Below are 13,255 nucleotides of genomic sequence, written 5' to 3'. Positions count from 1 at the left end.
GCTTAAAGAGAGCTAGAGGAACTCCCCAGACCCAGATATTGCAGACCAGAATAAGATGGGGAAAACGGAACATAACAAAACCTAGAAACAGATTACGTCAGGCTGTCAGGGACAACCAACAAAATCCCAGCAAAGGGAAGAAGAAAACCTAGACCGTGACTCTGGATGAGAGAAAAACACCACTACATCACATAGCTGGCAGAAGGAAAAAACAGCCAGCGTTAAGAAAGAGGAGCAAAGAAATAGCTGTTCTCCTTAGGTACACTCACCTCTCCTAGCTGCTCAAAAAATTTGCCTGCACCACTTGAGTCACTCAGTGTAGTGGATTATTAATTAGATGAAATTAAGTCTGAGAGGCCAGCTGGCCTCTTTCTCATTCTTTCAATCTGCAGCGACCATCTGAGCAACATGTGAAGTGCCTTGAGGGTACTTGTCACACTTCTGACACTTAACACTGGTAAAAATGAAGGCAGTTAGAAAGGAAGAGTGTCTGTTTTTTGGGGCTGATATCCGTTCTCCAAAAAGCGTTCACAGTGAATGCAGCCACAACATGGAGAAATACAGGGGGATCAGTCTAATACACCTGCAGCAGAGAGAAGGAAAGCTGGCACGATACAGAAAGCAGGCGTGATCCTCTGCCTTTTCTCCCAGAAGTTCTTGATTCACTTCTCCAAAGTTGGCTGCTTTTGGGATGCCACATTGATAGTAACTGGAGAAACACCCCAGTATGTTTTTTTAAAACATTGTGTTCCGATGCACCTGATGAGGATTCAAGTGTTGCAGGTACCTGCATTAACACCAGCCCTCCCGGGATCCGCCTATGATACCTTCCTGGCTTTAATCTAACAGTGCTAGAGTTAACCCAAGAGCAAGCAAAAGTAAACAGCTCAAACCAGTCTTCATCTACATGTGAGGGTGGGACAAATAAGCAAAAGCACGTGGCTGCAAAAGCATTGCCTTGCTTGGAGCAGGACAGTGAGAAAGCAGACTGTCCCAGGGTCTCCTGATGTTAATTCACCTCCTCCTGCTGGGATGACCGGTTTTCCTTCACCATCCCACTGTGTGACTCTCCTCAAGCCTGGCCAGGGGTAAGAAATGGGATTCCTCCCCCAGAAACACATGAGGAAGGAGGAGATAAAGACTCTTTTAACCGGGGATGCACCTGTGAGCAACCAGCTAGACCACTGTCACATGCTGGGTGAGGAGGAAGAGGTGAAACCACTGAGGGAAACGTGTCTCAGGCGGCTGTCGGGAATGTATGGGGGGGCCACGGGCCTGCTGGTGCCGTGGGGCCCTGCTGTGGTGGGGAGGCGAGAAGATGGCGGGAGGCTGAGGATGCACCTGCAGCACCGGGGCCATTAAGCACCCACCTAAAGGAAAACCGGCCTGTGCGGGGATTTCCGAGCTGCCCCCAGCCTGGTGAAGGAGAGCGCACCAGAAAAGCCAAGGTCAGGGAAAAGCCCTAAAGTCCCAAGCACCGTGGTTTCGCCTCTGCTTGCCTAACACCCCTACAACTGCACCTTGATCCCTCTCAGGGTCTCTGGGATAAACAATCCTCACAGCTAATTCCAGGACAAACACACGCGGCTGGAGGGCGCTGTGTTATTTGTTTTATTAATCTTTATTCTTTTATTGCCGTTTATTTCCCTCTGTGAGCATCGCCGCTCAGGAAAGCAAACACTCCCAAGGACGAACAGCGGGTTCGGTGGCTTTACCGAGCCAGAAGCCGAGCCGTGCCCGCAGAGGAACGCTGCCGGCGGTACCACCCCGGCCCGGGCGGGGCGGGCAGCGCGTTGCCTGGCAACCCCCCCCTCCCCCGCCCCGCTCAGCACTTCCGCCTCGGCGGGCGCCATGACGGCCCTCGCCGGAAGCGGCGGCGGCGGACAGCCAATGGGCGGCCGGGGCGGGGCGCTGAAGCGGGCGTCGAGGGCAATATGGCGGCGCCGGGGGCGCTAGGGCGCCGGTGGCTGCTAGCGCTGGGAGGCCGGACGAGGTACCGCTCCGGGGTGGTAGTGGGCCCGCTTGGTCCCCTTGGCCCCTCGGAGGGGCTGTCGAGCGGCAGGGGGTGGCGGCCTTGCGCAGGGTCGCGCCGGCTGTTACCGGTGGTGTGGCGGGGCTCCCTCTGAGGCTTCCCCCTTTCCTCCCTTCTCCCTGAGGCAGCTGGTGTCCTGCTCCGCTGTGCCGAAGGCGAGAGCTACCGAGGTCCCCGCCGGCTCCTGCGTGTGCAGTTGGCCGCCCGCTGCGGTGGGCGTCATCCTTCTCCCAGCCGGGCCCGACGGAGAGTGACCCCAGCGAGGGGCAGGTCTTCCTCAGTGAGAGCTGTGTGAAGGTAGGGACCCCAGGAGGCAGCTCGGGAGCCTCTGGGAGGGATTTCCAAACTGCCTGACTTGCCCTGGGTATGTAGGCAAGGCATTTGAGAGTTTGCCCATTTGTTCAGCAGGTCTTTTAATCCCCTTTTTTGCAGCGGCTGCTGGAGATCATAGAAGGCTCAGAGTTTCTCAGGCTGCAGGTGGAAGGAGGTGGCTGCTCTGGATTCCAGTACAAGTTTTCCTTAGACACAGTTATCAATCCTGATGATAGGTAAGGACAAAGGTGTGTAGTACTGATCAGGTGTGACTGTTCTTTGCAAAGATGACAGGAAGGGTGTGTGTGATGTGATAGTATCTTGCATTGAAGGGAAGAAGCTTGTGAGGTAAGGAAAGTGCTCTGTTGGGTCTGCAGCACAGCTAATGGTTAAATATGCTGCTTTTTCTGCAGGGTCTTTGAACAAGGTGGTGCGCGTGTGGTCGTGGATGTGGACAGCTTGGCCTTTGTGAAGGGTTCTATGGTGGACTACAGCCAGGAGCTGATTCGCAGCTCCTTCCAGGTGGTGAGCAACCCCCAGGCAGAGAAGGGTTGCTCATGTGGGACTTCCTTCTCCGTCAAATTCTGACTGGACTTCCCATGGATGGACACTGTCTGCAGATGCTTCTTGGTAGTCTTCAGAGGGTTTTTGCTTGTTCTTTTCCCAGCTACATCCTCTTGTCTGCCTTACCCTATAACACAGCTGTCACGTGACTCCAGCTGTGTGTGTGTCTGCACTGAGCCTAACTCCAAGACTTGTTGGCATTCCCATCAGAAACATGAAGTAGCTGTGAGCACACATGGGAGCATCTTCAGCGCTTTGTGAACTACTGGCCAGGTTGTGCTGACTCACCAACCCTGTCCTGAGTGTGGAACCACTTAACTGGTTGTCTCTGCAAGAGTTTGCTGTATATATGTGTGTGTTTATTGAAAGTTCTTACTAAAAGTCTTTGATTGTTATTGCTTGTGCATTCCCATGTGGGTAGAATCTGGGTTCTTTCAGGCTGCCATTTCTTATTCCTTGTCTTCCAGGTAAATGGGACTTGGAGTGTTTCTCCCATATACCTTCCAGTGTTGCTGGCTCTCTGCTCCCCAGCTCAGTGGGCTTTTCTTGAGACTTCACTGTTCTCTTACCTAGCAGGCTTCTCTTGGTCCCAGGAACCTGCAGTATTTTTGCTGTTAGTCCTTGGGATGAAAGCTTTTACTTGTTCAGAGTAAGTGAAGCTAAAAAATTGAGGTAGAAGAATTAGTAGTTTGTCTTTTACATTTAAAAAAAAAATAAAAGCTTGTGTATCTATATATAAATAAAAGACACAGCCCTCCATCCCCCAGTGCTATTTTAGGCTGTTCCTAAACCTGACTTGGAATCGCAGGTCATACAAACCCTTGGACTTTGTGGTGTCTGCTGCTTTCCCAGCGGGAAGGGAAGTTCAGGTTACGCAGGCAGAGAAGGATCTGGAGTATTAGTTAAGGGTGGTCGTCAAATCCTTTTGTCTTAGTTGTCTGATTTTCTGTTTTCCATAACTTCCTTCACCATTTAATCCCTGTCTAACTTGTGGTTAGTTTGATGAAAGAATAAGATAGCTCCTTTCCTTTCTGAAACTGCCATGGAATAGGACATCTAGAAGTTTCCAGAAAAATATCCTTTTGATTAGTTGTTTCCTGTAGTTTTTTATCTGCCACTAGATGTCTTTTAAATCAAAATGACTCACCTGCTTCTGGGTGAAAGGAGAGATGGGGAAGCTATTTTTGTTCCCTCTTGTATTTTAATCTGATCATAACCAAATTGTCTAAGACAGTCTTTCACGTGAGTGTGTGGATACTGCATGACTCTGGTCTCAAGGAAACTGCTTATGGCAAACCATGAGCCTCTTAACACTCCATGCTACAGGCATTTCTGTTCTTAAGCTTCCCAGGTGCCTTTCTAATCAGCAGTGACTACGTACAGCACTGATTTGCCTGTTGATTTCCAGCACTTAGAGTTGATAGCTAGTTTCACTTTCATCTGTAGATGTTATGGGAGTTCATATGTGATCTGCTCTGACTTTGCCACATGGGGGAAAATCGATGGGATTTGGAGCAGCAGCTCTTTTGATTTAGCCCTTTCCATTTCTGTTTCCTGCAGTCAACAAGTTCTACCTAGTTATGTCGCTGTTGAAGGGAGCTGAATGGAGGACTGTCCTGTTTTGTAAAAGGGGGTAAAAGTATGTGATTAAAAGACTTGTCTAAACCCCTGCAGGATGTTTTGGCCCTGCCCTTACGCTCCCAGATCCTGAAGGTGATGTCAGCCAGAACTGTGTAAAAGTGTAAGGCCTAAAAGTTTTGTAGGTAGAAGACATTAGATAAACTTGATTTCTTTCAGCTGGGGTAACTGAGCAATGAAAGTTGGTGGGAGGAATTGCTTTCTGAATCGGGAATTGCAGATCCACTTCACAGTCTGACCTTGGTCAAGTCTCTTGGGATCTTTTACAGGAAATAAAAGTGCAGCAGTAGTGGTGGGGCGGTAGCAAGCTAGCAGCTACCAAGGTGGTTTTTTTTCCACCCTCAACTAAAGCCTGCCTTGAGCCCCTGTAAGCATGCAGCCTTTGTCTTGGCTTACTGTTCTTACTAAATGTAAACGTGCCATGCCTGTTCAACCTAGCCAGGTTCCACCTGCCTTCACTCACTCAGCATTGATGAAGTAAATCAAGCAAGTGCTGTCCATGTGGAGCGCCACCTTTTTCGGAATATGTATGTCTCTCTCCCAGGGCCTGTATCTATCTATGGGATGTGGCTGGTTGTGGCAGTACTGCTCTAACTGCACTAGGTGGACCCCTTACTCCTTGGGAGTTGCTGCGCTGGACACAAGTCTCTATCTGGGGTGAAGTTGGATCTGCTTTATATAGGACCTAGGCAAGAGCAAAAGTTTCTTGGCAGCTGCCTGTTTTGGAGGCAGGCTGGCGCTGAGTTCTGGTATTGCAGCAGTGTGGTCTCTAGATCAGAGAAAGTGCTGGAAGCTGGAGAGGTTCCAGCTACACATGTTGCTCTTGGCCTCCTGGTCCTGTTTCCTGGGAGCAGCTGTAATCCACTGGCCAAAGCTACTAGTCTTCCAGTTCCCAGTAGGGAATGGGTGCAAAGAGATGTCTGTCCTTTAACAGTCCTCCTGATTCTTAAAAAAAAAAAAAAGAAATCCTGTCAGCATATTAGATATTGAAAACTGTCCATGTTAGGAAGTCAGCAAAGGGGGTCGTGTAGCAGAGGGGGTTGAAGGCTGACGTTGGTGAATTTTGGCTGTGTAGGCAGAAAAGGCTAGATCCTGACTCATATGGAAGAAAAGGGGAAAAAAACCTGTCAAGGTTTGTACGCTGAATAGCCTTAGGGGGCAAAGATGGCATCACACTGTAAACTGTGGGGCAAGACCAGTGATGCTTAGAGAAGGGTGCAGAGGACTAGCCAGGGGATTCGGTTCTGCCTGGGCTGCAAGGGGACTGTAGTGTGGGGGAGAGGTAGGAGCCCTTATACCGAGCCACCAGGAAAAAGCAGGAGTACAGAGCTGGAGGTGCTGCTTTTGCTTCATGGCAAATGAGAAACTGCAGTGGAAAATCTTTCTCTGCTCCCACATGAAGAAGGAGGATTCTCTCAGTTCACCCACCTGACAAGGAATGAATGATCAAAAAAGATATTTATGGAAACTTACGTTAAGATGAAACTTCAAGGGAAAAGGGCACAATCATCAGTGTCACTGACAGGCGGGTAGAAGAGGATGGAATAGAAATCCTCACTTTGGTGAGGGCATGTTGGGGCTCTGCAGGGACCTGTTAGTAGACGACCAGCGCATCCTCAGCCTGTGACTCTGGCTCTGTTCGTAAAATTAGGTATCTGCCATCACCTGTTAACTGTGGGTCCCTCTTCCAAGCTTCAAGCCAGGCAGTGGTAGAGAAATGGCAGATTTTTGTCATGCCCCTTTTCTTATGGCTTAGGAATATGCATGAGAATGCTGTGCTCACCTTGGTGGGCTTCTGTGTGGTATTACTCACTACAAAGAGCGGTTGGGATGAGCGGCTCCTATGAGACCGAGGGCCAGCCTAGGTTGGATGTTTGAGGAACAACTGGCCCTCTCACCCCCAAATCTTCATCTTCAAAATTTCACTAAGCTCAGTTCCTCTCCCTTGTGAAATCCTGCATCTGTACAGGTGTTGGGTCAGTCAGGAAGACAGCTAGGGGTGAGGAGCCAGTACCCCCAGATGACACCTGGGGGTTGGGCTTCTGCTTCCCCTACACAGTAGTGTTATTTGCTGCTGCTTTGGGGCTTGCCTGAATCCAGCACCTGAGGGAGGAACCACTGAGCAGCAGAGAGGGCAATAACAGGAAGGCAGAAGTACACACAAGGCGGCTTCTCTTGCCTGTGTGCCACACCGTAAAGGCAAATGCTTTTGTATCAAGGCTGTTCTTCAGCCTTGCAAGTGTTTTGAACATCTGCTGGCAGCCAGATGTAAAAGAACAGAGTGGTATAAACCCCACTGTTCACACTGGTAGCTGGGCCTGCCTGGAGGAGTTTACCGAATTCGGAGCAATTGTATTTTGTACTGAATACAGAGCATGCTGTATTTCAAGGGTGAGCTGCTAGTGGGGACCGAACCACTCATGGTCTCCACTAGCAAATGCAGCAGTTGGGTTCGTTAACAGAGAATGTGATAGGATGTGCATCATTTTGGTGCTTTGTTCTCTTTGCCTGTTTTCATGCCCAGCCAAAGCTTTCACCATGCTCCTCTGGAACAGGCCATAGCTGCCAGAGACACTGGCAGCAGAGAAAGGTATAACCCTGCATAATGGTGTGTTTAATACGACTGTCAGCCAACCTGGAAAAAGAACCATGATTCAAGGAGACTGAATATTGATGAGAATAAACTGCAGCCACCTGTATTGTATCAAACTCTTCCATTTGGGTAATCTTTTTATGACTTTTTTTTTAGAGGATGAATCCTTGAATCAAGCGCCGTAGGGGCTAGGTATAGGATTAATGGTGCAGTTTGGATCTTGCTGGGTTCTGAAGAATATGTTAGCTCTGCATGGTTTCCAGGATTAAGCTGCAACTGGCTTTGATCTGTGCAGATACCTGCCCAGGAAACAGCTCAGTAGATCATGGACTTGGGGTGGGTTTAGCATCCAGCTGTGGACAGAAATGCCATGGTGAGGCAGCTGAAGCTGTTCATGACAGCAAGATGGGCCATTACTCCAAGGCTGTGATTCCTCGCCCTGTGGGGAGCAGTTTGTGTGCAGTGCTTCCTGCCTCTGGCCTTCCCAGCACTTGTATGGCTCTTAATATTTCCTGCTTGGGCAATAAGAGTTTATGGCCCTAGTCTTTGTGGTTGATTAGAGCCCAAGTTTGTGCCCCTGTTTTAATCAGTGCTCATTTACCTTTGGCATCCTTCAGAGGAACAGAATGGTATGTCTTTCAGTTGCCATGGAAACAGCGAGACTAAATGCACATTTCCATGGCAACCTGCCATTATCTTCAGCTCTATCTGTGGGTCTCATTTTCTGACCATGGGGGTGGGGTGGTGAAAATGGAACTTCATCTCTTAAAAAAAAAAAAAAAAGGGAAAAGAAAGATACTACCACCACCATCATCACCACCCCCTTTCCTCCTCTGGCTCAGGCTTGGGGCTGAGAGGCCCATGACTACTGCCACCATCCCATGCGCTGGGGCTCCGAGGTACTGTCTTCAGCTCCTTCTCTCCTTTACCCTTCTAAAAATAGAGATGTTCAGAACAATTTGATGAAAATGTTCCAGCACTTCTCTGAGCTCTTTGTTTCCTCAGCTAATGCTCCCAGAAAAGGCCCTTGAAGTTAATTGAACTTTCCAGTGGGTTCCAAAGGTCAACGTGCCTGAGCTCCTTTTGGTTTGAAGGGCTAAGGGTTAATTATGGAGTCTAAGACTCTGAGGAGAAGTTTTTGTTTGCTGGGACTGGAGGCACCAGGGCACATCATATTAACCTCAGGAGTGAGGGACCTGCTTGCAAGGGGGGCAGTACAGACTGTTCCAGGTCACACCCCTCAGAGAGTTGGGGGTCATAGGCGATGCTTATTTGGTTTGTGTGCATCTTGGGGAGATGCAGGGCAGAGAAACCAGGTGTTTGCTGTGTGATGGGTCTTGCAGCCCCCCAGCCAGAAGTGGTCTTGGCCACTGCTAGCATCTCTGCCTCCCCCAGCCACTAAGTCAAGAAACTGACAGAATCTGTACTTTGAGCAATTGCACACAGCTGTTCCTTAAGCCTGTGTTCATTATTCTTTTTCTAGCTGGCTTGACCTTTAGCTAATTCCTCTTATTCATGGTCTAATCTTGGTTACTGAGGAAAAAAGCTTGCGTCTTGAACTGTTCTAGCCTGATGCAATAAAGTCATCCGTGGAGAGGATGTGGTAGAGCTCTCCCTCCACATCTGCCCCACCAGCCTTTTTCAGGTGCTGAAGCAGAAGGTGATAAAGCTCTGGCTGCTCAGGAGTGAGCATGGAGGCAGATGGGGTCCGCAGAACAGGTGAGGCAGTTGCTGCTCAAGCACAACTCTTTTCCTTGCTGTAGGCTCCCACAGTGCTGATTGCACGTGACGAAGAGCTGCCACAGTCAGCCTGGGTTTGTATTGTCTCGTCAAGGAGAGACCAAAGATCAGAGAGCCCTGTACATTGCTGAACTTGCAGGATTTCACCCTGGAAGAATTACTGCCTGGACATACTGCCAGCGTTTGGTTGGGAGCTACTGCTTGGAAGGTTCTGAGACGTGGGGATTGCTAGCAAACTCAGTCGTAGCCTTGCTGCCATGGCTCACAGAGCTGCACAGCCAGAGTGGTGTTAAGCTCTTCCCCTCTTGTCCGTAGCAGCTGAGCAGGCACTGACCGAGGGAGCCACACGGCCTCTTGTTCAGCTTCTCCTTGGCATACAGTGTCCGTTCTTCTCACCAGCATCCTGCACAGTGTCCAGGCGAGGGTGGCCGTAATCTGGCCGGTGCATCTGGTGGGCTGCATGGCAGTCTTCCCTTCGCCTCCCTGCATACCCACGCATGCCTGCCTCAAACTTCAGACCGGGAAGATTCACGTTAAATATAGAAACTTTTGAGGGAAGAGCTAATAGCATTTGGAAAAGAGAATTCAGTAGCTGCCTTTGGTGACAAAGAAATAATGGGGCGATGCTATTGTTAGCAGAACTTTATCTACCAGCTCCTGCAAAAGCTTAATGGGGAGCAGGGAAGCAGTGGGACTGTGTGGCAGATCCCTTGGCCTCTTAATAAAATGCTTCCCCCTGCTGCCACTGTCCTACGTTCCCAGATAACAGGCACAGGACAGAAATAGGACTGCTATGGTGAAAGAAGTTACTTAATCCTCTTTGGGCTAAGTAAAATATATCAGCAAAGAGCCAATTCACAGGGCAGAGCTGAATTACACAGGAGAAAATTGTGTCTGCAAATCAAATGGAGCTCCAGCACTGTGAGAGAGCAAAGACAAAACAGGCTGGCATGGGAGAAGGGGGAATAGCCCAGAGAGATGCTCGGGGAGGGAAGGCAACAGGAGGTATTTGCTGAGCCTCCCCCAGCTCCACTGCAGCAGCACGAGTTTGTGAGTGGATACGGCTGTCAGAAGGTGGGAGGGTGCTTACAGCTGTCCAGGTATTGTTAAAAGGCAGAAGAATCTGGTGAGACCTGGGAACCTCTGAGAAGACAAGAACTGGTGAAGGGGGTGGGGTATAGCTGATGTAGAAAAGAGCAAACAGGATGGAGGAACAAAGAGTAGGCAGCTAGACCAAGGGGAGGCAGGAGCTGAGCTGAGTACGTGCCTGTGCCTGCTGGGTGGCCGCCCACCCGAGATTCCGCCGTGGGGTTGCCAGATCCACAAAGACACTGACCTGCTCTGCTTTGTGCTGGCTGAACCTTGGGTGGCAACAGCCTGCGAGGAAGGATCCTCAGCAAACTGGAAGTGCCAAAGCTTCAGAGATAAAACCAGACCTGCCACAGGACTGGGAAGTTACCTGCTTTTCAAGGGCTGGGCCCTGCTGGTGTGGAGAAAAGGGAGCAGGTCTGAAAAGCAAGGGTGTGCAGGGAGCCCCGGTCAGTTGTTGGACACACAGGCTAGTTCTCCAAATGAGTAAACGCTCATGTTGTAAAGAGTTGAGTAACAGACCTCTGCTGCTTGAGGATGCCCTCTTCTACAACGCGCTGGGCATTGCGGGTTCGTGTCCTCTTGATCCATGCTGGATGTGATCATTTTACAGGGTAGATGAGAGCACTAGAAGTGTCAGGTTAGGAGGACTTCCTAAAAACTGGGGTAAGCTTGAGTGGGGGGAAAGGGATGTCCTAGATCGCTTGGGGCTGGCCCAGAGATGAAGTTGTTCAGCAAAAGGACAGCTTATTGAAAGAGTTGTTTTTCTCAAGACAAAATGAGGGCACACCTTGTACAGCGTATGCTATGCTGGACACAGAGGTCTCAGTCACAGCCTGAGCTCCTCACCTAATGCTCAGGTGTGAAGGGCTCAATAGACATGACCCTGCAAGCTTCTTCTGGCCCAGGGGAACCTGATCGCTTCCTCCCAGGGATGCTGATTTGTGTCCCTTCCTTTGGAGTCTGTGCTTCCTTTGCCCCCTCCCCTCCTGCTCATGTTTTCCAGATGCATTTGATTTATACATACTCGTTCCCTTCCTCACAGGAATGAGTTTGGTGCGTGTCAGTTGTGTGAAAGAAAAATTGATAGAGCAGGCTGCCGAGCAAAGCAGCTGGGATCTTTCTTAGGAGAGCTGCAGTCGTTAATTATAGGAGTCTAACTAAACCCTGGCTCAGGCAAGAAGCATTTTCTAGATCTCCTTCCTTTCTTTTGTACCTTCCTGCACAGGTTGTCACTTCAAAGGCAGGATTCGGGGACAAGTCAAAACGACACCCACCTTTTTGAATAAAAATGGGATGCCGAGTGCCAGGGAGCAGTTCCCGTTCTGGCTCCCTCCTCTCCCAAACTGATGTGAGGGGCACTGCACCTCTCCCCAGCGAGGGCTGCAGACAGCACTTGTCTGTCCCTCGGGCTTTCTCCTGCTTCTTCCCTGCCTCGGGCGGCGCAGTGAGTCAGCTCCTGCCTTACTAAAGCCTCTCCTGGGTTTGATCTGAGCACCAGCTTCCTCTCCCTGGCTCAGGTCTGTGCATCCTGGCCGGTACCTTGGCATGGCAGGTTCCCCAGGGGTCCATTTTATTAAAGTCACTGCAGAGCTGGGTATTTCAGTCCCGAGCAGCTTCACATGTGCATCGCAGACAGAGCCAGCAGCACTGGAAAGGATTTTCTCTGTATGAGTTTACCCCCGGCAAAAGACAGTGGGAGAAGAGAGGGAGGAAACACAGCCTGGATGTCCTTAAAAGCCTGATACTGCCTGTGCATGTGCCCCTCTGATATGTTTCTGGCTGATGATCCCAATACAGGCCGTGCTACTGCCCTGTTTCGGAGACTGCCTACACAGATAACCTCGTCTTAACATCACCGACTTGCTCACAACCTTTGCTCGTGTCACCTCATGATCTGTAATACTGAGATAAGAGTGCTTGCCACAGCAGGAGGCTGCCTGCATTAACAGCTAAAAGATACTAAGAGGAAAGAGGGCTACGAACATGCTTAGGGTAGATAAAGCCGATTTGGTCTCTTTACAGAAGAAAGTTGTTATGTGTTTTCCTCAAAGTTTCACAGGGCTGCCAGGAGATGTGTGCCTAGCCAAGGGAGGTACTGTCATCAGAAGCTGATTTTGGTGCCCCAGATGGATGCTCATGGCCTTATGCTGGGGCTTGGGCAGGGAGAGAAAGGAAGGGGGGCACTGGCTTGCTAATTAAGAGACTTTCTGCTGCTTTTCTGCTACTCAGAGGGGGAGGCAGGACCTGTGCCTGATGTGAGCCTCTCGCCTGTGCTGGGGCCTTTCTTAAAAGCTGCTAAACCTTAAAAAAAAAAAAAAAAAAAAAAAAGAAAGAAAAAAAAATCTGCAAACACTTTGATAGTCCTCACAGGAAAGTGAAACAGAAGAGCCTTTGAGCTGCACGTATAAGAAAAACCTCTGTACATTGCTGTGGGAAGAAAGGCTGGCAGAGCTGAAATTTGGCAACTGTCCCCAGCTGGTGAGGGAGGTGCTTTTCTGCTGTGAGCTCCTGCCATGACTGATGCAGAGACAGAGAGTAAAAGCGCAGGATCCTCTGTAGGCAACAATTAGCACCTCAAAACCATCAGGGTGCCAGTGGGATGGGGAGGGTGAGCCAGTGATTGTCCTCTGCCTCCATACAGGGGCTTGGTCCTGGGCTCACCCTGGCAGAGGCGCCCAGCCTCTCCATGTCACACCTCCTTCTGCAGGACACCTTCCTGCTGCGGGGGCCTCCTGGCCAGGCAGCATCTCCCTGCTGCGCATTCCCATGGGTTTCCATAGCAATCGGTGGTGTCAGCTGCACGAGGAAGCCAATGGAGGGAAATGAAGGTTTCTCCCTATCCTGGGCCAGCGTGGGGTGAGATGAGAAAGGAGCATCCTGATGGAGGTAACAGCACTTGGGCTGCCCCAGTTTACTCCTGCCAGGCCAGGGCATGAAGATGCAATGGGAGTGTGTAGACCCCAGGGAACTTGCAGGGCAGGTTTTGGGGGACTGCATGCACCCCAGAGCCAGCCCCACACACCCTCTGCCCTGCCAGGGGGCTACCGATACCAAATGAATGCCATCCTTTTCTTTTTTTGTGGATTTTGTGTCCTTTCCTTTTGCAGCCTCCATCTCTTTCCCCCCCCAGCCTGCTCTGTTTTTCCCCCTTCAGTGCATTGTCAGTCAATGAAGTCAGAAATTAATCTTTGGATTTCATGGAAAATACGTTGCGGAGCTGGAGAGGCTCAGGCAGCCTTGAAAACAGCATTTTTATTCCCAGGATGGGGGAACGGGGCACTGGA

General features: G+C 50.2%; 1 protein-coding gene across 1 annotated transcript; it reads left to right on the top strand.

Moving 5' to 3' along the window:
- The first annotated feature begins 1,729 nt into the window (after positions 1 to 1,729).
- On the top strand, positions 1,730 to 3,609 carry ISCA2 (iron-sulfur cluster assembly 2). Its single transcript, XM_055716878.1, has 4 exons — positions 1,730 to 1,993; positions 2,161 to 2,329; positions 2,465 to 2,580; positions 2,758 to 3,609. The coding sequence occupies exons 1-4, from the start codon at positions 1,935 to 1,937 to the stop codon at positions 2,930 to 2,932; spliced, it is 519 nt and encodes a 172-aa protein (XP_055572853.1). The 5' UTR covers positions 1,730 to 1,934; the 3' UTR covers positions 2,933 to 3,609.
- Positions 3,610 to 13,255: the final 9,646 nt, after the last annotated feature.

The sequence above is a fragment of the Falco cherrug genome, chromosome 7 (genome assembly GCF_023634085.1).
Source record: "Falco cherrug isolate bFalChe1 chromosome 7, bFalChe1.pri, whole genome shotgun sequence".
NCBI classification, from domain to species: Eukaryota; Metazoa; Chordata; class Aves; order Falconiformes; family Falconidae; genus Falco; species Falco cherrug.
Note: the sequence above shows the minus strand (reverse complement) of the source record. Positions and strands in the feature narration are given on the sequence as shown.